General features: G+C 43.7%; 1 protein-coding gene across 1 annotated transcript in view; it reads right to left on the reverse strand.

Moving 5' to 3' along the window:
* Positions 1-417: 417 nt before the first annotated feature.
* LOC137431612 (neuropilin-2-like) overlaps positions 418-27,228 on the reverse strand; it is a 350,182-nt gene continuing 323,371 nt past the window's right edge. Inside the window, exons 16-17 of the mRNA XM_068123132.2 lie at positions 19,782-19,862; positions 418-3,971 (exon numbers count right to left, since the gene is read on the reverse strand). Of these exons, the coding sequence (XP_067979233.2) occupies positions 3,730-3,971; positions 19,782-19,862 (323 nt within the window). The 3' untranslated portion in view covers positions 418-3,729. The remainder of the gene's footprint in view (positions 3,972-19,781; positions 19,863-27,228) is intronic.

A 27,228-nucleotide genomic window follows, 5' to 3' on the forward strand; every position in this document is an offset into this window, starting at 1 on the left:
AATGAAAACATCGTCACAAACGTTACGTTACGTAATTCAAACCGTGAGCACATGGAATATTGGAGAGCCCATTGCCTAAACGATTTGTCTACAAATACTGTTTAGATTTTCATGATTTGCGTGTGATATGATTTAACGGATGTTTATATAAATCGTTTAAAATAAAAAAAGCCTTCAATTTCTGATATTTTGCCTTTTCATTTGGGCCTCCCAATTGAAGCCCCGCCCTTAGGGCAGGTACCTTTGCTCGTTTATACAATATGTGATTCACTCATCTTTGAGCACCTGAGACTCAACATGAAATCGTTTAATTTTAATCTACCATGAAGGCTCATTACTCAACTTGAGATTACAGTGATGCACGAAACATTCGGAAAAGGCAAAGTGCTCTTGCTAAAGTAATCAGCAGACTAAATATTGATGTGAATAAATGAGGTTTAATGACACAAGACAATGTTATCCTTCTTCAGACAAGACATAGTAGTCATTTTCAAGCAAGAATGACATAATTTCTGATATGTTTTAGAAAATGTAAGATGCTGCAGCACAATGTTAGTGAACATTCTTTCAAACAATATCATTCTCCACGATTGATGAGCAGGCATGGGATTTGCTATTTTTATATCTGGCACAGTCTCAATATGCAATGGCGTTATTTACGTGTTAGTCATTCCAGTCCTGAATCATGCTCACACTTAATTTATCAGTGACAATGTGAATTACAAAACATAAATGTAGTACAGACGAAGGGGGTACAAATACATAACGCACAGTTTATGCCATTTATACATAAAGGGCTCACAAGTCCCAAGTCAAGCATTATGATTTCATTTTATTGACTCTTTGCAAGCAGGTAGGATGTTTCAGTGCACATTTAGCTCTGGTTGAGATAAGTTAGCATATTCTGGTGGCACTCATCCCAGATGGAGCACGCTCACTCGGTGAGTATCTGCATATTTGCCCAAGGGCACTTTGGAATTCCTTGACAAAGAGTGGATGCATTTCCTTTTTTGTTGACGTTTGTGGATGTAAATGCACTAAAAATGAAAATTGTTGACATGGTGTTCAGAGTGCTGATGTTGAGAGTGATAACAACTCATGGTGCTATGAGAGGTGTTCAGAGAAATACCTCGTCAGATATATTTCACAATATGTTGGAGATGCACCAATTTCACAGATCAAAGTCCTCATGTTTCGAGGTGTTCATTTGTATAAAATAAAATAAAAATTTGTTTGTTTGCTGGGAATTATGTCCATGAATACAAACGTATCAACGTGAGTCTGAATGGAGTTTTGAAAAATAAAGAAGACCAAAATGGGAGCAAGGATCAAATACGTCCGTACGAGAGAGTTTACCCCAAAGTAAATCCATGAGGACATGGTAGTAATACTGGGGATGATATGCGTTCATATGCCACAGTAAAAAAAAAAAATGGGCAGCTGAATTTATGGAAGGAAGAACCAGCACCAAGAATGAGACATGGTCATGATGTCCTAAAGAGGCCATAACAACATAACAAAATTCATGCAGTCAATAAAATTTTGATGAATGACAGACGATAAAGAGTCAAGTATAGCTGAGACATTTGGCAATAGGCACTGAGTCAGTGCACTGAATCCTCATTGAAGCATTGGGCATGAATAATGTTTCAACCAGAAGAGTGTCCAGAATATTGACTGCTGATCAGAAGAGAGCATGACTTGAAATTTCCAAGGAACTTCTTCAGTGATTTCAAAGGAACCCTGACAATTTTATGAGCAGGATTTTGACTTAGATCAAGTCATGGGTTCACCACATTGATCCTGTGACCTATGAGCAGCATGCATGTCGTGAAAGCACATAAACTCATCATCTGCCTGTGTTTCTGAGACAATGAGGTGGTGATCATGAGTGACTACTTCCCTAAAGTCAAGACCATATATGGGGAGGATGCTGATGAACTGCGATGGTTGTGAGACACCACTAAGAACAAATGCCGGAGAAAGTTGAGTCGATTGCTGCTTCTCCATGACTATATATATCATCCCACACAGCAGGGCTGGCAGGGTGGCCTCCAGGTGCACACTCGCCTCTGAGCCATCTAGCCAGGGTTTGAATCTCGGCCCAGCTACAAACTCATCCTGGTATTTTGCAGGCAGGGCAAGGCATCAATGTGTGCGCCGTCCCTCAGATGGACGTTAGACTGGCATCCCATCTGCCAGCATTAGTTGGTGGACGTTAAAGATCCCATGGTGTCCTTCATGAAGAGGAGGCAAGCTATCGCTGACACCGTCAACAAATTCCAAATTCCTGCCCCAACCTACAGTGGGCATTTCATCAGCTGCATAGCCTGCTGCATACAAAATAATAAGAATAAGAATCCCAGACAGCCCTCGTTGTAATGGCCAACTGTGGCTTTGAACTGCTTCCGCATCCAGCAAATTCACCAAATTTTTGCTCCCTCAGACCTGCTCCTCAAGTTGAAGGAAGAGCGTTGTTGGAACCGTTCTGATGGTTGTAAGGAGATGATCACAGTGTTCTTGGAATTTGTGGACAAGCAAGACAATGTTGAAAAATTTAAAAAAGCAATTCAAAGAAAATTATGTTATCTGTCACAATAGCAACGGTTTGATTTCCCACCATATACATATGCCTCTGTAATATAATAATCACTTGTCACATAATAATTTTCTTAAAAACCAGCTGACTCCAAACAAATAATTTTGCCCTTCCTCGGTTCAGCCTTTATAAAGCATTGTGTGAGTATGATATGAGTGTTGGTTACCTCCTTTAAATAACTCATTACCTATGACAGATACCCCCACTTCAACTCATCACATTTTGCGTAACTTATTGTTGCTCTCTCCCAATCCCGCTTTCAAACGATTTTGTTACATCAAACAATGCGGATATAGAGGAGGCTTGTTTTTAAATGCACCAACGAGATCTGATGCAGAAATATAAATAAATAAAATAAATTGGTTGGGCTATTCTCCACAAACGAGCGTCTCAGTTATCATAAACCTGAGTGGAATGCATAGGAATGCTGGTCGAGCCAGTGTCAAAAATGAATCCACATCCAGATATCAGCAGACGGCCCCATAACAAACAAATTCATTGAAGGAAAGTACAAGACATAAATACTAACAATAAAGCTTTGGCCATCATCCTGTAACATTCATTGTCATTTATAATTTCTTGCATGCGCAGATGAGGTTGCTTAGCCTACATTTTATAACTCGAATCCAAAATAACAATTAGCTGAAGACCATGAGATGGTTTTTCAGATGACAAATTCCAATTAATTTGCTCTTAAGAACACAAACAAGCTGTGGAACCCTTTGCTGATGTCTCAGGAAAGGTTTATAAGCAGGGCCAACTGACCTCATTTGGGGACAGTGTTGACGATAAATATTTTGAAAACTGGATAAAGCGGTAAAGTTTCCAGCAACTCAACATTAATACGGGACCACATTGAATGTTTGTACAGCAATACAGGAACTGTACATGTTCAAGTAATAAGTCTGGCTATTTGGGTCAGTGACTTATCCAAATGTGCCTCTCTTGAATGTATTACATCACAAGAGAATGTAGTTCAACTATTGATGCTGGTGTGCTCACACTTCAACAAGTTGTCCATTGGTGTTGGTGCTCATGGCCGTGCCGGCAATAATCAACCCATTCCCGTTTCCACAGAGCTCAAAGTCGTATGCATCTCGAGTTGGGGGAGGAAGCACGTGCAGGTTTCCTCAAATTCCTGATGATGATCTTGCAGTTCCAATCGTGTGTCCAGGCTGACATGACCGATAAAGGAGCACCGAGGCACACACAATGCCCAGTGTTACACCCACACTGCAAACCACAATGACAGCAAGCAGAACAGGGTCAAGTGCTCTCTGCAAGTGTGGAGGGATTTCCGTTACTGCAGTATGTCCTGTGCCATCACGACTCGTTTCTTCTCTTGTCTCCAATACCAATGTTTCCCAAGAACCTGAAACAGAAAGTATAGCAGTACAAATTTACAAATTATTTGAATGTGAAACATAAAATTGTAAGAATATGCAATATATATATATTTTTTGTTCACCAAAGAGCATAAAGAAACTGCTACAACCGATGAGCATTCTTTGAAATGTATGGCCAGATTAATTTATGTATACTGTTACGGATTCGTCACTTCCGTTGTTGTGGTTTTCATCCACTGTAAACATTTTTGCTTCCATGTACTATTATTGTTATCGTTTAAGTGAAATAGAGATTACTATTTTCAGAAGGTAAAAAAAGTTAATGTTTCAAAAGAAACTGGAAACGGACGAAGACGAAGAGGAAGAAGAGGAAAAGAGGCAGAGCGTGTGAGTCGGAGAAGAAAGCCAAGCTGCTTCGAGGTCTTGAGCAAACGTTGGCTAACAAGGGTCACGAGTGAACTTTGGGTTTCCTGGGAAAGGGATTCCTGTGACAGAGTTGTTATCGCTGTGACAGATAAACTTGCGTGACAGGTTTTGCGGTCGATTCCGAAGAGAATCGTTGGAGTGCCATTACGTCTCGAGAACAGGCCGTTGGCCATTTTGACTCGCGCCCGATTTTCGCATCGCTCCAGGTTTTTCGCCTCGCTTCAACCATTTTCACCGCATCCAGACGTTAATCTGGTGTGTGTGTGTAACATGGCTATACAGTGGGAAATTGAGGTTCGCCGATTGGGAGCCGTGGAACGTCCATACCCGAAGGTGTGATTTCCCAGTCGCCTTTTGAGGGTACCTTTGCCCATCTTTGGCAGTGTGACTGTCAACCGAGCGGGATTCTGGTCTCGATACGACATCGTTCTGACGATCACTGGAGCGGATCGACTTTGGCTTGATGCCGGAATAGAGACATTGGGAATGTTCTTTTTTCACTCACTTGGAGCACAGTGAGTTAGTTACCTTGTACGAAACTGATGGTACCATCATAGGAGATATATATTGGTTGTACAATTGATTACTATTTTTATTGTACTGTTATTCTTGTGTGACCTTAATACAATACTTGTTTGTTGGTAACCATTGGTGTGGTTTCACCATTGATCTTTCACATACAGAATAACACATCTTTCTGCCGTGATTCCTCTCGGGGCTCGGAGGTACACCGTGACCGGGGTTTGGGGAGGAGCACGTAACAATACGTAATGACAACTTCAGTGAATTACAAAAACATGACAGAAAAATTTACATGTCGGTCTTTGTTTTCTCTGGTGATCTAACCCCTCCAGTTAGGTCACCAGCCTCCAATTTTATTCATTCTGGCAACCTTCGACTCTGACTCTGCAACTGCACTGGACAGAATCAGCTCACGAGTTCTAAAAATTTGCTCTGCTGCTCTTGCACTTCCTCTCTCTGCCCTTTTCGACCTATAATTTACCCTCAGTCATCTTCCATCTGCTTGAAAGTCAGCCAACATCACAGCATTACACAAAAACTAGCCTTGATTGGGCTGACGGTCATCTCTTAAGATTGTAATTCAGACCTCTGCTGATTTGGTGGAACCCCCTGGGTGCCCCCTGATCCGAAATCGAAAAATCTAAGACCGAGCGATCATGCAAACCATCAAGTAGAAGGGATGCATCCGGTTTCCGAGCAATCGGTTGGTAAACAAGGGATGAGTAGGGATCCGAAGTTTGGGGGGTTAACCCCACAACTGGGAGCCCAAATTATCCGAAATCGAAAACACTAAGACCGAGTGATTGTGCGGGCTATATTCCTGTCTTGTATTCATGTGTCAAGTTTCAGAACAATTTTTTTTTTTTTTTTTTGAATACTGAATCGAGGCTCGTGAAAGAGCTGACATTTACTTCACAAACAAATCAACCAGACAAACAAAATATATAAAAAGAGGAAGCGGAAGACAAGATGGGGAGAGAAGGGGAAGCACACAAACACTTGAGAGCACACAACATTTGAGAACAGGGAGATGTGTGGGAGGGAGAGGGCTTGGGGGGAGAAGGCGTGGGAAGGGGGGGAAGGACACCAAGGACTTCCAGGACAGAAGTTGGTAATTCAAAAAAGTGGAATTGTGGAATTGGAATCGTGGAATTGTGAAAAAGTGGAATTGGGGTGAAATTAGCGGGGGCAGAAAAGATCAAGGTTTTGGATGGGGGAAGATAAGAGATGGTGGTGAACAGCTGTTTTAAAGACCTGGAGGGTGGAGTGGGATTGAAGAGAGTGAGGGAGTTTGTTCCAGAGGTGGGAGAAAAGAGGAATGAGGGAGTGAAGGTGAGCAGAGAGTCTTGATTTTGGCAGTTTAACCATAAGAGGGTTGCAGGCAGATCTTGTGTGACCTGTAGGAATATTTGCGGGACAGAGCCCAGAGAGAGCTGGGGGGGCAAGGCTAGAGAGGAGTCGGTAGAAGACGGAAAGACCACCAACCTGCCTGCGGTGAGTGAGTGAGAGGCCCTTGGAGTTAGCTTCATCGCGGGAGATTCCAATGATTCTGAATGCTTTGGTTTCAACAGCGTGAAGACGAGCTAGGTGTGAGGCAGGAGCACCAGCCCAGAGGGGAGAGCAGTATTCCATTGAGCTGCGGATGAAAGCCTTGTATGTGGTGAGGAGCTCAGGTGTGCCAAGGAAGGACTTCGCACGACGGAGGATGCCCAGTCGGCGACTGGCTTTGGAGGCCAGATTTGAAATGTGGTTTTCCCAGGAAAGATCATGGCAGATAGTGAGACCCAAAAGCTTGAGTGACAGAACTTCTTGGAGAGGATTATTCAGAAAGTGGATGGGAGGGTTGTCCAGTCGGTCTTTTTGGAGAGACATCGTAAGAGTGTGAGATTTGTCAGGATTGAAAGACATGTTCCACTTGTTTGCCCAGTCTGTGATTTTGTCCAGGTCTGCAGAGAGTGAGGAGGCTGCAGACTGCCGATCTGAGGGATGAGAAATGGAGCGGCAGAGAGTGGAGTCATCAGCGAAGAGATAGAGAGGATTTTCAAGAGAGTCAGAGAGATCATTGGTGAAGACCGGAAAAAGCACAGGGCCCAGAACACTGCCTTGGGGAACTCCAGCCTGAACAGGAAGAGGAGATGAGAGAAACCCATTCAGGGCCACACGTTGACTACGACTAGAGAGGAAGTCCGCCAGCCATGCGTGGAGATTTCCATGGATACCAAAAGAGGAGAGTTTGGTGAGCAGAGCGGGGTGCCAGACCGTATCGAAGGCACGTGATGTCAAGGGAGACAGCTCTAATTTCCTGTTTGGCATTGAGGACCTCCATCCATTGTTGAGAAAGCAGAAGCAGCATGTCCAGAGTAGAGTGACCAGGTCTGAAACCAAATTGATGATCAGAGATCAAGCCATTGGAGAAGAGGAAAGATTTCATTTCTGAAGCAATGATGGATTCCGTGACTTTGCTGATAATTGGGAGAAGGCTGATTGGTCTGTAGTTGCTGGGATCTGTTTTTGCACCTTTTTTGTGCAAAGCGGTGATGTTGGCAGATTTCCAAGCAGATGGCAGATGACCTTGAGCAAAAGAGAGGGTGAAGAGAACAGACAGAGGGAGTGAAAGAGCGGAAGAACAGGATTTTAAGACCCGTGGGCTGATGCCGTCAGGTCCAGTTGCAGAATTAGAGTCGAGGGTTGACAGAAACTTTTCCACCTTGTCAGGAGGAAAGGACACAGAGTCCAGGAGCAGCTGGGTACGACTGGGTATGGTGGGTACAGAGATCAGCCAAGCCAAGCTGATCAGCCAATCAGCCAAGTGATAAGGGAAAGGACCACCTTTCAAGGCCATTTTTCCCCGCAGAGCAGGGGTTGGCCTTTTTCGGGCACCGTGGTCCCCTTTTTTAAGCAACGTTTTATGGCCAGATGCCCTTCCTGCCGCCAACCCTGTTAGTCGCCTCTTGTGACACACAGGGAATTACCAGTGAACTGGTACTCAATTTGCCGACCTCGGAAGGATGACAGGCTGAGTCAACCCCCCTGGCGTTAATTCAGGGATCCATTGGGATTCGAACCCAGGATCCCAGGATCCCAAGCCGGCACACTAACCGCTAAGCCAACACCAGGCATCCGAGTGATAAGGGAGAATTAGCAAAAATAGCAGAAAGTTAACGGACGACCAGACGGATTGACGGACAGACATCCGGACATCACTACCCATTTTATAAGTTAATCTCTTCGATAAATCGAGATGAGATGGCCTAAAAAAGTTGCAAAAAATGATCCCCTTAACAAAAGACCAATCAGCTTACTCCCAATCTACAGCAAGGTCATGGAATCCATCATCACAGTTGACATAAAATCTTTCCTTTTCTCCAACAATCTCATCTCAGATCATTAATAATTTGTATTCAAACCTGGTCACTACACCTTCGACATTCTGCTTCTACTCTCCCAACAATGGATGGAAGCCCTCAATGTCAGACATCAGATCGGGGCCGACTCTCTTTATATATCTCGAGCTTTCGATACAGTCTGGTTCTTCTCTCAGACTTTTGCAACAACATGCAGAATACAGCAGCCAGACTCATGGTTCAGACTTGGAAATTTGATCACATTGCTCCAATTCTCAAGTCACTTCCCTGACTTCCAGTCCATCAATGGTTTTAAAATTCCACTCATAACCTTTATGGCTTTGAAGATATGCATAAATTGGTTCCTGTCTATACATCAGATTAAGTACACCTTACATCCCCCGGCAAAGAAGCTACTTTAGCACCAGGAAGTTTTTAGTTGTTCCCTACACCAAGCTGAAGACTTTTGATTATTGATCATGCATTTTAGTTATGGTCCAATATCGTGAAACTATCGGCCTTTAAAATTTGCACTGCCTTATCAGTCTCTATTTTAAGATCTGTTTAATTTTTTCACAGTTGCTTTTTCAAAATTTCTACTCCAGTTGACGTAATTTTCAATTTTATATTCATTTTTATGGCATGGCCCATAGGGCCCGCCCGGTGTGTAGGTGTATGCATGTATGTGTAACATACTATGATGTCATATCCTTTTCTGGGGCTCCACCACCTGTTGGGCGTCCCAAGATCATTTCCTGTGTCATCACATCCAGGAATAAACCGCTGTTTGGACGCTTGCTTTGTGTCTCTGAATCCCTCAATTTGCGATGCCATCAGTCTCGTAAGGACTTTACAGTGGTGCTGAGGAGCTGGACTGTGTGTTCGAGCTCATGTGTGGTGTTTTATTTTCACGATGGCAGTCCCGGGATTGGGATTTTAAGTGAATTCAATCCGAGTTCAGATGACTGGGTTGATTTTTGCGAGAGACTGGACGAGAATTACGTTGCCAATGGAATTCATGGTGCTGATGATGCACCTCGACATCTTGTGCTATTTTGCTGACTGTGTGCGGATCCCAGACCTACAGTTTGATGAAGGATCTCCTATCACCCGAAAAACCCCACAACAGGTCATATGCTGCACTGGTTGAGTTGGTGCAGAGACACTACAAACCCAAGCCGGGGAAAATGGTGTCAAGGTACAAGTTTGATACACACCAAAGAAGCGAGGGCCAATTGACGAGTGAGTTTATAGCTGATCTCAGACGTCTGACTGAACACTGTGAGTTTGGCGCAAGACTGGACGAGATGCCGAGAGACTTTTTTGTGATTTAAATTAACAGCAATTCCATCCTGCGTAAACTGCTCTCAGAGAAAGATCCAGACCTCAAGAAGGTTACTGACATTGCCACTGCATGTATGCAAGCTGATGAGAGTCTACGGGTCATCACAAGGTCAATGCCAGGATGTGCACAGAGTCACAACTTACAAAGAGAAGTGTCGGATTTCTCCACCTCCTTCTGTTCACGAGACGTACTGTCCCAAGAAGACTGGCGGCATGACCTGCTGGCGCATTCCAATGTCTTTATAAACAATTCATGTGCCACACCTGTGGGAAGAGGGGGCATCTGCAAGCCCGATGTCCCAGACCCACTTCTTCCACTCACCATGTCGATGTCGACAATGGCAACACAGAGCCAACTGATCGCATGCATCACGTAGCCAACAGCACATCAAGCACTACCACAGTCGAAGGTGATAATTATTCAGTTTTCTCTGTGGGCACTAGGAATACTGAACCTTCGTTTGTTGTGACGGTGACAATACATCACTCCTCCGGGGAAATGGAGACCGATACTGGCGCTTCGAGAGCTATCATGTGTGAAGACATGTTCACCTTGCTGTATCCACAGGGTGGGGTTCCAGAGATCACACCTGTGTTGACTAAACTGAAGACATATACCAGCGAAATTGTGGCTGCGATCGGCTCAGCCATTGTGTCCGTTGAGTACAATGGTGCATCCCACGCTTTACCGTTGCTTGTCACAAAGGGCAATGGTCCAGCTTTGTTTGGCAGAGACTGGTTAAAGGTCATCAGACTCAACTGGCATAATGTGAACCGTGTGTCCACCAGTGCAGTGCATCGATTGTCGACAAGTATCCTGATCTATTTTGTGGTGGTGTGGGCACTTTTAAAGGCACCAAGGTTAAGATTCATGTGAATGCTGAGGCTAGGCCTATTTTCCATAGGGCAAGACCTGTACCATACATAATGTGAGCGAAAATTGAGCAGGACCTCGATCGTCTTCGGGATGAAGGAATCATCGCTCTAGTTGAATACTCCCGACTAGGCTGCTCCAATTGTACCCGTGCTGAAAGCTGATGGGAGCTTACGTATCTGTGGGGACTACAAGACTACCATAAATCGTCATTCAAAACTGGATGGATATCCTCTGCCCAAGGCCAAAGACCTGTCCACGGCTCTCATGGGAGGTGAGACATTTACAAGGTTAGACCTGACTAATGCTTATGCACAAATGGAACTTTCAGACGAATCTAAAACTTTCACTTGTATCAATACACACCGTGGATTGCATGTACAATCGATGCCCTTTTGGCATTCAGTCTGCCATGCCTATTTTCCAGCGAAAAATGGAGAACTTATTAAGAACCATACCCAGCACAGTTGTGTTTCAGGATGATGTATTGGTGACCGGTCGGTCAGCCAAGGAACACCTCCAGAACATGAATGAAGTGCTAAGCCGTCTCTCCAGTGCAGGCTTTCGTCTCTGTCGTGAGAAATGTGTCTTCATCTGAGGTTGAGTACTTGGATCATCGCATCATGCGGAAAGACATTTTGCCCTCAACAGGTAAAGTGGAAGGTATCAAGAACGCTCCCGCTCCTTACCAATGTGTCTGAGCTTCAGGCTATTCTCGGAATGTTAACCTACTTTGCCAATTTGCTACAAACCCTGAGTACTGTCTTGGAACCGTTGCACATCTTGTTGCACAAAGGCGTTCATTGGAAATGGGGTTCTGCTCAAGAGAAGACTTTCAGGGATACAAAGTCCCTGCTATGAACTTCACCATTGCTTGTACATTACGACCCTACGAAAGAGCTCACATTGAGCTGTGACAGATCATCTTACGGAATAGGTTGTGCACTATTGCAAACCAATGATGCTGGTCTTTTGCAACCTGTTGCATATGCATCGTGGAAACTGTCAAGTACGGAATGTCGGTATGGCCAGGTTTACCGCGAGGCACTTTCTTGCATTTTTGGTGTAGGTAAAATGCACTGGTACCTTTATGGTCGACATTCTACATTGTAAACTGACCACAAACCCCTCCTCGGTCTGTTGGGGGAGGATAAGGCAGTCAGTTTCACCGATTTTCATCTGGTCGGGTACAATGTTGGGCTTTAACCATTGCTGGTTATGACAATCTTGTGCAAGGGCCAGGATGTGAAATGTATTGTGCAGACGTATTGAGTCGTCTACCGCTTCCGAAAACCATTGAGGAACCACCTCTACCTCGTAATGTTGTTCATCTGCTGTCTTTCATGAGACATGACATGAGTTGTTCATGAGAAAGCACATGTCGCTGCAAAGCAAATTGCAAGAGGTACGAGCGACGATCCTACATTATCGCATGTCCGACGCGGTGTCCTGTCGCATGATTGGTCATCTTGTGCAAGTGAAGCTAAACCGTATCTAAACAGAAAGGACAAGTTGTCAGTTGACGTGGATTGCCTTCTTTGGGGGTCGTATCATCGTCCCACCTAAACTACGTGAGACAATATTGTCAGAACTACATGATACTCACCCTGGGATGGTCACTATGAAAACTATAGCCAGAGTACACGTGACTGCACACGTCATTCTCACATATGTCAGGTTAATGCCAAGTCACCACTAGAAGCACCACTAGAAATGTGGTCATGGCCAGTTAAACCTTGGTCAAGGTTACACATTGATCATGCTGGACCCTTCTTCGGCAAGTTCTTCCTTGATGCCCACTCAAAGTGGATTGAGGTTGTTGTGGTACCCTCCACAGGCTCGGTCATTACAATCGAAGCCTTACTCAGTATGTTCGCCATTCATCGTATTCCTGATTGCATTGTATTGGACAACGGCTCATCTTATACCAGTGTAGAGTTCCTGAGCTTTTGCAAGCAAAATGGCATCAAGCATTATACCTCTGCTCCATACAAGCCTGCCAGCAATGGCCAGGCTGAGAGGGCCGTTAAGATAGTGAAGAGTGGACTAAAGCATGTTACGGAAGGGACCATACAAACTCGCTTGGCCCGAGTCCTATTGAGTTATCGCACATGACCGCATCAAGCGCATCATGCTACTGGTCGTTCTCCTGCATCAAAGTTAATGGGCCGCGAGTTAAAAACAATGTTGTCACTTGTGCACCCAGATACGGTGGCCAATGTCGAAGTGAAGAAATTCCAGCAGAAGGATGATCACGACCGTACGTCTGTGAATCGTGAAATTAATGAAACTAGTGAGGTACCCGTGCTATGCACGGGTGTGAGGCCAGAAGCAAACAGACAATGCAGAAACGGTGAATGCTAAAGCATGAAACCAATAAATTCCACATTCCTGTAGCACCTTCAGTCGCACGTCATACATGGACAGCAAGTTCGTGAAGGACTTCCATGAAAAACGTACCCGTTCGCAAACAAACGGGTACGTTTGTTCCATACCCAATCAATGGCGAATCTGCATATGGCGATCCGCGAATTTCACGTTTAGAAAGTAGAAACCGTCACGGCATTTCGTCATTCACTTGAACTCGATATCTCTTTTTTCATTCCAAACAACATAACCCCAATCACAAATTAAATAGCACTAGCAATGGTACCCGCCCTATGGGCGGGGCTTCAATTGGGAAGCCCAAATGAAAAGGGAAAATATCAGAAATTGAAGGTTTTTATTTTATTTTAAATGATTCATATAATCATCCGTTGAATCATATTACACGCAAATCATCAAAATCTAAACAGTATCTTTAGAATTTCAATAAAAGCCACATCACTGTTCATATCGGTAAATATTATTCCATCGTGTTTCAAATCGTGATCGATACACGATGATCGTGATGATCGTGATCGTGAATCGTGATCGATAATCGTGTTCACAATCGCTATGTCGTATAACCACCGTTTAGAGGCCATTTTTCCCCGCAAAGCGGGGGTTGGCCTTTTCGGGGACCGTGGTAGTTGTTGTTTTTTGGTCCCCTTTTTGAAGCAATGTTTTACGGCCGGATGCCCTTCCTGACGCCAACCCTTTTTGCCGCCTTCAACGACAAACAGGGAATTACCAGTGAACTGGTACTCAATTAACCGACCTCGGAAGGATGACAGGCTGAGTCAACCCCCCTGGCATTAATTCGGCGATCGACCGAGATTCGAACCCAGGATCCTAGGATCCTAAGCCGGCACCCTAGCCGCTAGCCCAACACCATGTCGTATGTACTCCCGATACGTGTACCAAATTCCCGATACGTGTAACTGTACCAAATCAACAGTTAAAAGGATTTTAAGCCGATAGCTGTTACGGCCTTGGCAAGATCGATGGAGACAGCGATCTGTTAGCGATCGATGGAGACAGCGATCTGTTAGCATATTCACCGCCCAAATAGCTATGTGGAATTCTCTCATGTAGAGATTAAACGTTACGGCTGTTACAGCCTTGGCAAGATCGATGGAGACAGCGTTTATTATACTTTTAATGAAGGACACTGTCTCAAGCCCCAGTCCCCATCACGGATGGGGCTCAGTGGTTTACCCGAGCCTGACGGCGAAGGGCAAGGTACACGCTGGCCCGTCCAGTGTAGCGCACATGCGGCCCCGGACATCGAAGGGCATTAAACGTTCATTAAACATTAAACGTTAAAGGATTACGAAACGAAAAACATTACGAAATGACGTTCACACCATCACGTCAAACACTGCCGTGAACACATACATCATCACAATGAGAACATCGTCACAATGAACGTTATGCGAACGTGAATGTTATGCGGGAGTCCAAACCTGAGAATACTGGAGACCAAAGCTGAAATTGGAAAAACGAAATAGCCTATTTTACTCCTGGAGATCCCAGGATTACCCACACAAAATATAGTTTCGATCGGTTGAGCCGTTTTTGCGGTACCTTCGAACAGACGGACAGACATTTGGTGAATTATAGTAAGATTAATATAATAAATAAACTTTTAACAACATTCGTGACATAAACAAATATTTAAATTCTGATGTGAAGTTCTGTATGGTTGGGTGAATACAATTACGAATTCAAAATCGTAATTGTATTCACTCAATTCCAATCATCAATTGATACTTTAACAAAATACTGTTTTAAATGACGGTTGTATTGGGATATTATCAGACCAGCTCATTGCCGTAATCTGTCCATTTCCACGTTCGCAGCAGGTTCGTAACTCATCAGGATTTTCCTCAATTCCGCAATGAAATGTTCATGAAATACTGTTCAGCCGTTTTTAATTTTCATGTCATGTTATTTTGGTGAATAATCGTAGGATTTTATTGCAGGAGTTCCAGGAAATCGTTGCGATCGGTGCAGCCATTTTAGCGGTACCCGGGACAATAACGTTATGTGGGAGTCCAAACCTGAAAATACTGGAGTCCAAAGCTGAAATTGAAAAAACAATACAGCCTATTTTACTCCAGGAGGTCCCAGGATTACCCACCCAAAATATCGTTGCGATTGGTTCAGCCATTTTTACGGTACCTGGGAACGGACAGACATTTGGTGAATTATAGTAAGATTATCCTGTGTCTGTTCTCAATGCCAGCCTTGGTGAGAAGTGGTTGTCTGGGGTAATTATCGAGAGTGTTGGTAGTCTGATTTTCCTTGTCAAGCTCTCTGATGGTAGACCTCAGCAGAAGCATCTTGATAAACTCAGGTTGCCTCATACCAAACCAGCAGAGCCATCTGTATTTGTACCACTACCTGTTCAGCCATCCGAGAGTGCCTTTATCGCCCCTCGTACCTGCACCTGCACCTGTAGAACCCTTACCAGAAACGTCCCCGACCAATGGCTTTCCAGTCGAGGATGTTTAACCCACTGTGAGCGGTGTCATTACCGATCCATCGGATGCTATTAGGCGTTCGAGCTGCAAATGTCATGCGCTGACGCGCATTGATCTTTAAGGAGGGAATTGTAACATTCTATGATGTCATATCCTTTTCTGAGCTCCACCACCTGTTGGGCATCCCGAGAGCTTTTCCTGTGTCATCACTTCCGGGAATAAACCGCTGTTTTGGGACGCCTGCTTTGTGTCTCTGAATCCCTTGATTTGCGATGCCATCAGCCTTGTAAGGACGTGACAGTACATACAGTAGTGGCCAAAAATATTGGCACCCTTGCACTTTTTTCAAATAATGCACCATTTCTTCCAAAAAATTGTTGAAATAAAAAAATCTTTTGTTGTCCACATACAGTATGTATGTCTTTGGTTTGCAGTGGAACAAAACAAAAAAAGCTGAAAAAATTACAAATTCTTAGCTTATTTCACACAGAAATCCTAAAATGGCCCAGACAATATTATTGGCACCTTTTAGAAGTTGTTAGAAATAATTATATTTCAAGCAGGTGACTCCAATTTACTTTGGAATTGAACTCACCTATGGTGAGTTGCAGGTGCCTGCCATATAAAAATCACTCATTCAACCAGTTTGAATAGAGAAAAGGAGTCATTCTGTTGTTTTGTGTCACTGTGTGAACCACAATGAGCATGGAGATAAGAAAGAAAACCAGAGAATTGTCTGGAGGAGGTCAGACAGAAGATTGTAGCCATGCATGGGCAATCTCAAGGCTACAAGTCCATCTCCAGAGACCTTGGTGTTCCTGTGTCCACCATACGCAATGGTATGAGGAAGTTTCAGGCACATGGCACTGTAGCCAACCTCCCTGGACGTGGCCGCAAGAGATCACTTGATCGAAAATTGCAGCGAAGGATTGTTCGAATAGTGAAGAAAGCACCTTGATCAACTGCCAAACAGATTCAAGCTGACCTTCAGACACAAGGTACGTCTGTTTCAACTCGCACCATCCGTCGCCAACTCAATGAAAGGGGGTTCTATGGTCGGAGACCCAGGAGGACCCCACTGCTGAGAGAGAGATGTAAGAAAGCCCGAATGGAGTTTGCCAAAACACATCTGAACAAGCCAAAATCCTTCTGGGAGAATGTCCTGTGGACAGATGAGACTAAATTTGAGCTTTTTGGTAAAGCAGATCATCTGTATGTTTACAGAAAACAAAATGAAGCCTTCAAAGAAAAGAACACCTTCCCTACAGTCAAACATAGAGAAGGTTCAGTGATTTTTGGGGTTGCTGTGCTGCATCGGGCACTGGGTGCCTTGAATGTGTGCATTGCATCATGAAGTCAGGAGATTACCAAGGCATTTTGGAGCGCAAAGTTCAATCCAGTGTCAGAAAGCTGGGTCTCCGTCAAAGGTCATGGGTCTTGCAGCAGGACAATGACCCCAAACACACTTCAAAAAGCACCCAGGAATGGTTCAAGACAAAACGCTGGACTGTTCTGAAGTGGCCAGCAATGAGTCCAGATCTAAATCCCATTGAACACCTGTGGGGATCTGAAAACAGCAGTTTGGAGAAGGCACCCTTCAAATGTGGGACAACTGGAGCAGTTTGCACAAGAAGAGTGGGCCAAACTTCCAGTAGAGAGGTGTGGGAAGCTCATTCATGGCTATAGGAAGTGACTGACTGCAGTTATTTTGTCCAAAATCTGTGCTACCAAATATCATGTCGAGGGTGTCAATAATTTTGTCAATGCCATTTATTTTTATTTCCTGATTTAAAAGGATATATTTAGCTCTGAATCAAAAACACTGGTTCTGTAATATTAACAGTGAAATAAAGAATTGTGGAGACCAAATACTTTTGTCAATTTAAACTTGTTTTTAGAGAAAATTATTTGAAAAAAGTGCAAGGGTGCCAATATTTTTGGCCACGACTGTATGTATGTATGTATGTATGTATGTCCCTTCCGCTGGCATTTTGCGGGTTTATTCCCTTTAAATTTCGTTTTTTCTGCAACCGTTTTTTTTTTTTGTTTTGTATACTGAATCGAGGCTCGTGAAAGAGCTAACATTTACTTCACAAACAAATCGACCAGACAAACAAAATACACAAAAAGAGGGAGTGGAAGACAAGATAGGGAGAAAAGGGGAAGCACACAAACACAACATCCGAGAGCAGGGAGATGTGTGGAAGGGAGAGGGCCCGGGGGGAGGAGGCATGGGAAGGGGGGGGGGAGGGAGAAGTATAAAGCACAAAGACACCAAGGACTTCCAGGACAGAAGTTGGTATTTCAAAAAGTGGAATTGGGGTGAAATTAGCGGGGGTAGAAAGGATCAAGGTTTTGGATGGGGGAAGATAAGAGATGGTGGTGAACAGCTGTTTTAAAGACTTGGAGGGTGGAGTGGGATTGAAGAGAGTGAGGGAGTTTGTTCCAGAGGCGGGAGAAAAGAGGAATGAAGGAGTGAAGGTGAGCAGAGAGTCTTGATTTTGGCAGTTTAACCAAAAGAGGGTTGCAGGCAGATCTTGTGCGACCTGTAGGAATATTTGCGGGACAGAGCCCAGAGAGAGCTGGGGGGGCAAGGCCAGAGAGGAGTCGGTAGAAGACGGAAAGACCACCAACCTGCCTGCGGTGAGTGAGTGAGAGGCCCTTGGAGTTAGCTTCATCGCGGGAGATTCCAATGATTCTGAATGCTTTGGTTTCAACAGCGTGAAGGCGAGCTAGGTGTGAGGCAGGAGCACCAGCCCAGAGGGGAGAGCAGTATTCCATTGAGCTGCGGATGAAAGCCTTGTATGTGGTGAGGAGCTCAGGTGTGCCAAGGAAGGACTTCGCACGACGGAGGATGCCCAGTCGACGACTGGCTTTGGAGGCCAGATTTGAAATGTGGTTTTTCCAGGAAAGATCATGGCAGATAGTGAGACCCAAAAGCTTGAGTGACAGAACTTCTTGGAGAGGATTATTCAGAAAGTGGATGGGAGGGTTGTCCAGTCGGTCTTTTCGGAGAGACATCGTAAGAGTGTGAGATTTGTCAGGATTGAAAGACATGTTCCACTTGTTTGCCCAGTTTGTGATTTTGTCAAGGTCTGCAGAGAGTGAGGAGGCTGCAGACTGCCGATCTGAGGGATGAAGAATGGAGCGACAGAGAGTAGAGTCGTCAGCAAAGAGATAGAGAGGATTTTCAAGAGAGTCAGAGAGATCATTGGTAGAGATCATTGGTAGAGACCATTGGAGAGACCATCATTGGTAGATCATTGATGAAGACCAGAAAAAGCACAGGGCCCAGAACACTCCCTTGGGGAACTCCCAACGGAACTCGTACCGTTGGTACGAGTTACACAAAATGTTCATCATAGGAGCGCCTCCTCCTGGATATTTTTTAAATTATAATTATGACGTCATAGGTTACGTGGTATGGGCGCCATCTTGGAAAAAACAAAAACCTTTGCACCTACCTCTATATCTCCGAAACCGCTTCATGGGAAAAAATTGAAATTTGGCTCATTGTGAAGTACTCCCCATGGGGAAAAACATATGTTAATGATGTTAATAGGTGCCTTTAATGACGTCATAAATCGACAAGTAAAACGCTTGATTCGATCAGTATGAAATTTATTGAGCATGATCTTGTGATTAATTGTTGGAGAAAAAAAATTGATGATGTCATTGGTTACGTTGTTCGGCAGCCATATTCTTATGGCGTAGCCAGTCGGGCAATGCCTTCTGGAATAGTGTTTGTCTGTCTGTCCGGTGTATGTATGTCCCTCACAAACGTCCATCAATCAGAGCTGAGGATCTGGTCACATGACAGGGGGACAACAGATCCCCCACTCAGCAGATCCAAGCTCAGCTACGCCGTTGTTAAACTATCAATCTTGTTAATTTTTACCCTTCTTTGCAAAACACTGAGATTTTATTTAAAATTAAAAGTACCATACAAGGTATATTAGTTGATCCCCTTAAATTTATAAATTTAATCCTTCATCCCAATCGATAGTGTTTTATATACTTTTTAACCCACCATCCTCCCCACCCCTAATCCTTTCCCCATCTACTTGCATGCTGCTGTTTCTTTTCTTCTTTTTCTACTGCTTGTTTGCTTATCCACTTGTTGCATCTGTGTGTTGTCCCACTGCCCCACTGTCATTGCATTATCTCCCCCCTCCACCCCATCATTTTTCTCTTCTATGAGCTGAGACTCTGTATACAAGAGATAATTGCATCATACGGCAAGCACTTTGCTCTACCAATCAGGCCACCATTTTACATGAAAACTTTGGTAGTTGATACGAGTTCAACTATCAATAATTTTGCAGATTAAAACCTGACACACGAAATAGAATTGTTTAATTCCGAAATGTGGAGATTACAATTATGATACTGAATACGATCTAAATGCTGTGCTCAAACCAAATTAAGAAGCATTATATATCAGTCAGTGAAAGGATTATATAGATTTTTTTAAATTACCTGTATGTTTAGTAGAATGTCTCATATCTTCTTGAAGATAAATATTATCTGGAGGAAGTGTCAGCTCTCCATATACATCATCTGAAAGAAAATGAATTCACTTATGAAATCAAATACAATGCATTTAAAGTGAAATTGTGTCATCACACCTTGGTCATAGCTCTACCTGTATCACGGCACGATGTACAAATTACTTTCAAACCACAAAATAATCTAGATACTCAGAACTAAGAAAGAAGCCTCAAGAACTGAGATCAAACAACAAAATCAAATTGTATCATTGTCAGACATTTCTTCATTTCAAAATAACTAGATGAGATTGGGACTGGTAACCCAACTTATCAAATATAGTTTTAAACGAAGTTCGTGATTTCTTACACTATTTTATCCACACAGTATAGCATTGTTTCCCTGTACTTGGCAAAATGGCTGACATGGCATGATTAATTGTTATTAATATTATTATTTTCTTACAAGTTCAAGACTCATGGAAGACCTTGCTCATCCAAACATTTTTTTTCTAACCGAAAGGTAAGCCTTATGCCAATTCCAATTTCATGGATATTTTACCTTCTCGTGTTCTCATACATTCATAACTCTTCCTGCCCTCTTAAAACTAATCCTGAGGTTTGCATGATGACAGTAAAAGTATATTTTTGGAAAAAAAACTTTGCTTGATCAAAAAAAGAAGATCACATAAGAACATCTGGATCTTCGTTTGTAACAGCAGCAATGGTGTGCTGATTTTAAGTGAAATCTGTATTTTGGTGCCAATTATTTAATTTTAAAGTTTGTATGGCTCCAAGAACAATGCTAACAACCAGAACGGCACTTATAAAGTGCATAGTCTCGCCTTATGTGTCCATTATTAACAAAAATACCATCGTCAACTGAACACACTACTATTATGGTCCATATACCAGTGCCATCCATGCACTCTATTATATGACATCATTTCTTGGCATGGGTTAAGAACGTCAGAAATTTAATTCCTTACTCACATCGGGTCATATAACAGATATATGAAGTTTCCAATTTTTCAGATAATAATTTCAATTCAACCAATTATGGCTGGAATACCACTTCTCCGATGATGTCATTCTTATTGCCATATATACCCCATGGGGAGTTGATGACATATGACAGGTTTCAAAAAAAAAATTCACTGAGCAGTTTCGGAAAAAAAGATGTCATATTTAAACACGGGAGGGACTCCCCAAAAAAAGAAAATATTCTTCATGGTGAGTCCATCCTGTTTAAAGTTTTACATTGATCAGACAAACAGTTAATGGTTGGAGCATCTGCTGAGTCTAGGAGGTTAGCGTCATACAAAACGTTTGTAAAATGGTATGAGCTCACACTTCCTTACTTGAACTCTATGACGTCCATATGCTCAGCATTTAGAAAAGATAGAATATGGACAAACAACCTTAGTTTGGCAATCTTAGCACAGGCTTTGATTGGCCTAATAGCCTCCTCTTGTGCTGAAGTTCCTTGTTAGGGAACTCATATTAAACTAGAACTGCCACTTTAAAACTGCTGGCAGTGATGACCGGTTTACTCGCACCCACTTTTGATACAACCCCACTTTTGATACAACCCCACTTTTGATACAACCCCATTTTTGATACAACCCCACTTTTGATACAACCCCACTTTCATTGGACATGCTTTGACACAACCACCTTGGATACAACCCCGACACACACACACACACACACACACACACACACACACATCCCCCCTACCCCCACCCCTCCCCCCAAACGCACACCCCTCCAAATGCACACCCCTCCAAACACACACACACACACACACACACACACCAACCCCCCCCCCCCCCACCTACACACACACATCCCTCCATCCCCACCCCCCCCCCTACACACACACACACACACACACACACACCCCACCCCCAACACACACACACACACACACACACACACATTCCCCCTACCCCCCCCCCCCCACACACACACACACACACACACACATACACACACACACACACATACCCACACACAAAGACCCCCACACCCCTCCCCACACACGCACACACATATGCACACAAACGCACATCCCCTCCCTCCCCACCCCCTAAGACACATCCCCACCCACACATCCCCCCACCCCCACCCCCAACACACACACACACATATATATACACACACACACACACACACACATATATACACACACACACACACACACACACAAACACTCCCACACACCCCTCCCCACACACAAACACCCCCACACCCCTCCCCCCATACCCACACCCCTCCACACAAACACACACACACACACATCCCCCCACCCCATCCATTTAAAAAAATATTTTCCTTTAATTAACGATATCTGCCACCCGTGGAAGAACATCATGCCGTGGCATGACGTCATCCGTGGCCCGTGCCGTATGTCAGCGGAAGAACGAAGTATCCCGTCGATCGCAAATTTTTCATGATTGTCACCAAATTTGTTGTGGTATTTTGTTAACTCATCCGAGGCAATACGACAATCGAAATCCGATTTGAAATCGGAGCAAAATTGACGCCGCAAGATCTGCCTGCACGCATGGATATTTTACCTGAGGAAGAATTCACTTTGGAAATGCGATCCATTTAAAATGTTAGATTTTGAATAACTTCGTCATTTTTCATCGGATTTCCACCAAATAAAGGTCACCATTGCTTGCAGATACCTCTCTTTCTCCTTAAAATTGAAGACAGGATGAACTTCAGAGCGAGAAATAAGCCGAGATGGCGGAGAGTTTTACAATGTTATTTTCCAATGTAAATGACAATATCGTGTAGTTTTACGAAAATTCATCAGAATTTGTCCAGATTTGTTTCATTGGAATGTTAACACCCTCTAGCGACTGCCAAATCCGAAGACAATTTAATTTCGAGCTACCCTTAGCTCGTGAGGTGGTTATGTCACATGGAGGCCTGGTCATAAAAAAAGTGGCGGTTCTTCTTCTTCACGCAATAACAACTTCTGGCTTCCAGACCGTACATCCAATCATCTTGAAATTTTGCAGACTTGTTCCGCTTGATGAGAGCTACATTGCATTAAACATTCAAGTTGATCCATGCTGTGGTTCAAGAGTTACAAGCTTTTTATAATTTAACTTCTATTATTTATTGCGGCCAAACCATGTGACTTATCAAAACGTCTCAAGTAACATTGAAACATCCCCCCATGAGGAACATTTGTGTAAAGTTTCCACTTGATATCTCCACAAATTATGGAGGTGATACCATTTCTAGTTTGAGCTTTAAAACGTCATAACTCTGAAACCATGTGTCAGATGACGTCGTGCTCGCTGACTTTTTTGTTCGTCATGTTTCAAAATTTCCTGTCAATCCGACCAGCGGTTGCTGAGAACATTAATTATGAAGGTTTCGGAGGTGCAAAATAGGGCGGAAGAATAATAAGAAAAACTCCAGCAGTAATAATAGGTTTCCTCTCCATTTCATGGAGAGTAAACCTAATTATTACTCTGTATACCCTATTATGACTTGGTGTATACAGTTGCTAAAATTATATAAATGACACCATCATTTATATCATTTTGTCAACTAAGCTGATACATTGTCGACCAAATGAACAACAAACTCTCAGGGCAGCAAATGGTGAAGTGCTCGACATAGTTCAAGACTTCAAATACCTTGGCTCATATACTAACACTGCCTATGACGTCAGCTGCCGCATTGGACAGGTGTCGGCAGCAGCAAACAAGCTTGAGAAAGTTTGGTGCACTCAGCTGCAACGAAGCACCAAAATCCGGCTATGTAAAGCTACAGTTGAATCAATCTTACTGTATGGGTGTGAGTCGTGGATGCTGACTAGTAGCATGACCCGTAAAATCGATGACAACTACACCAAGCTCCTCCGTAAAACACTCATTTGCCAAAAAATTCTGATGTTGTGAGGAAGAGGCGTTTGAGATTGGCGAGTCATGTCCTCCTGCACGAAAAATAAGAAGCAAATAGCATCATACTTTGGAAGCCATCAGAAAGGAGAGTTGGTCGGCCGAACCTGATGTTGATTAATATTGTCTGCAGCGACACTGGGTTGCATACGGACAAATTCAAATCCGCCGCAGCTGACAGAGCTGTTTGGGCAAATCTGACAAAGTAACTTTGCTCGTTGTCGCTCTGGTTTATTGTTGGTGTTTTGTTTGTGATTGTCTGGTATAAACAAGTAGTAGTAGTAGTAAAACAAGCATTCTGAGTATTGCACTGCAATACATGTCCCCTACCAAAGTTCAAAGTGCCATAACTTTGTCAAAAATGATCGAATATGCAAATTTATGCACGGTTGATGCTGGTTTTCAAACTTGATCTGAGGTATGCCGAGACACATGTGTGTCACGCCTCGCCTCGTTGATAAGCCCGCAAGGTCGCTCTGTGGAGCAGCCTGCACGTATTGCACTGTGTGAATTATATAATTACCAACTCACGGTCTGAAGTACTAGCGATTCAAGAGATATCCATTTTTTTTAATATTCTCGTTTAATTAACGATATCTGCCAAACCACGTGACCTATCGCAAATTCCAAAAGGACATTTTAGTAGACTGACATGCTGAACATATCTGTGAAGTTTCCCCTCGATTGGATCAAAAATGAGGGAGGAGCTCGGTTTTAAAGGTTCATGCTTAAAAACGTCATAACTCTGAAACCATGTGACGCATGACATCATGCTCACTGACTTTTTTGTTCGTCATGGGTATGCGATTCTGCCTGCAAAGTTTGGACTCGATCTGTACAGCCGTTGCAGAGAAAAAGGGGTTTTCGTGTTTTCACGAAAAACAATATGGCGACCGAACTACGTGACCTGTGACGTCATAATTACCATTAAAATATTCTACAGACCAAGTCCCCCCTACGGTGACAATTTGATCTCAATCGGTCCTATTATTGCAAAGAAAATCTTTTTTAAAGGAAATTAAAACTGAAAATGGCACTGAGTTAAGGATCATCAGAATTATCAGAATTACCAAAGTTCAAAGTGCCATAACTTTGTCAAAAATGATCGAAACGTCGTGAAGTTCGAACTTGATAACTTATCATGAGGAAACCATGTGCCAAGTTTGAAATCATTAGCATTAAGAGTTCAGAAAAAAATTCCGGAAAACTGTTCTTTGCGTGACGGACTGACAGACGGAGGGACGGAGTGCAAACCTATAGTCCCCTCCGGTGTACACCGGTAGGGGACTAATAATATATATGTAATCTCTGTGCAGGAACAGGCCATTTGGTCCATCTTGATTGCACTATATCAAAACGCAAAAATTCAATTGATTCAGTCAGTACTCTATTAATTTAAGAACAGGGTCCTAAAATCCTGTTCTTCCGCTCTTTCACTCCCTCTCTCTGTTCTTTTCACCCTCTCTTTTGCTCAAGGTCAACTGCCATCTGCTTGGAAATCAGCCAACATCACCGCTTTGCACAAAAAAGGTGCAAAAACAGATCCTAGCAACTACAGACCAATCAGCCTTCTCCCAATTATCAGCAAAGTCATGGAATCCATCATTGCTTCGGATATGAAATCTTTCCTCTTCTCCAATGGCTTGATCTCTGATCATCAATTTGGTTTCAGACCAGGTCACTCGACTCTGGACATGCTGCTTCTGCTGTCTCAACAATGGATGGAGGTCCTCAATGCCAAACAGGAAATTAGAGCTGTCTCCCTCGACATATCACGTGCCTTCGATACGGTCTGGCACCCCGCTCTGCTCACCAAACTCTCCTCCTTTGGTATCCATGGAAATCTCCACGCATGGCTGATGGACTTCCTCTCTCGTCGTAGTCAACGTGTGGCCCTGAATGGGTTTCTCTCATCTCCTCTTCCTGTTCAGGCTGGAGTTCCCCAAGGCAGTGTTCTGGGCCCTGTGCTTTTTCTGGTCTTCATCAATGATCTCTCTGACTCTCTTGAAAATCCTCTCTATCTCTTTGCTGATGACTCCACTCTGTGCCGCTCCATTCCTCATCCCTCAGATCGGCAGTCTGCAGCCTCCTCACTCTCTGCAGACCTGGACAAAATCACAGACTGGGCAAACAAGTGGAACATGTCTTTCAATCCTGACAAATCTCACACTCTTACGATGTCTCTCCGAAAAGACCGACTGGACAACCCTCCCATCTACTTTCTGAATAATCCTCTCCAAGAAGTTCTGTCACTCAAGCTTTTGGGTCTCACTATCTGCCATGATCTTTCCTGGGAAAACCACATTTCCAAGCTGGCCTCCAAAGTCAGTCGCCGACTGGGCATCCTCCGTGGTGCGAAGTCCTTCCTTGGCACACCTGAGCTCCTCACCACATACAAGGCTTTCATCCGCAGCTCAATGGAATACTGCTCTCCCCTCTGGGCTGGTGCTCCTGCCTCACACCTAGCTCGTCTTCACGCTGTTGAAACCAAAGCGTTCAGAATCATTGGAATCTCCCGCGATGACGCTATCTCCGAGGGCCTTTCACTTACTCACCGCAGGCAGGTTGGTGGTCTTTCCGTCTTCTACCGACTCCTCTCCGGCCTTGCTCCCCCAGCTCTCTCTGGGCTCTGTCCCCCAAATATTCCTGCAGGTCGCACAAGATCTGCCTGCAACCCTCTTATGGTTAAACTGCCAAAATCAAGACTCTCTGCTCACCTTCACTCCTTCATTCCTCTTTTCTCCCGCCTCTGGAACAAACTCCCTCACTCTCTTCAATCCCACTCCTCCCTCCAGGTCTTTAAAACGGCTGTTCACCACCATCTCTTATCTTCCCCAATCCAAAACCTTGATCTTTTCTACCCCCGCTAATTTCACCCCAAATCCACTTTTTTGAGGTGACTTTTGACTTCTTTCCTGGAAGTCCTTGGTGTCCTTGCGTTTTATACCTATCCTGCCTCCCCCCAGGCCCTCTCCCTCCTAAACATCTCTGGATGTCCCTGCTCTCAAATGTTGTGTTTGTGTGCTTCCTCCCCTTCTCTCCCCATCTTGTCGACCACTCCCCTTTTTATATACTTTGTTTGCTTGTTTGTTTGATTTGTTTGTTTGATAAATGTTAGCTCTTTCACGAGCCTCGACTGTGTATACAAAAAAAAAAAAAAAAAAATTCAGTGTGAGGATGGGCTTTGGGTAGTGGAGGATGGATGAGTGGACAGGAGAACAATGGCGCAGGCACAAGGACTAACTATAATCTACATCCACAGTGAGTTAGGAGAGCTGCTTATGCAGAATGTTGGAAAAAATATATCCAGTTGTGTTAAAATAAGGTGGGATGACTCATACTGTAACTGTAATAGTAGTTGCTTTCATCCCTTTGACCATTTCCAAAAGTGCAGTTTTTATTATTGTTTCATCCAGTTTTGGGTTGTCTAATTGTTATCGAGCCATCGTAAAATGAATACGCATGTCCTTTTTAATCCATTTTGCCAATCATTAAATGTACACAACTTGA

This window comes from Myxine glutinosa, chromosome 7 (genome assembly GCF_964187855.1).
Source record: "Myxine glutinosa chromosome 7, kmMyxGlut1.1, whole genome shotgun sequence".
Classification (NCBI taxonomy): Eukaryota; Metazoa; Chordata; class Myxini; order Myxiniformes; family Myxinidae; genus Myxine; species Myxine glutinosa.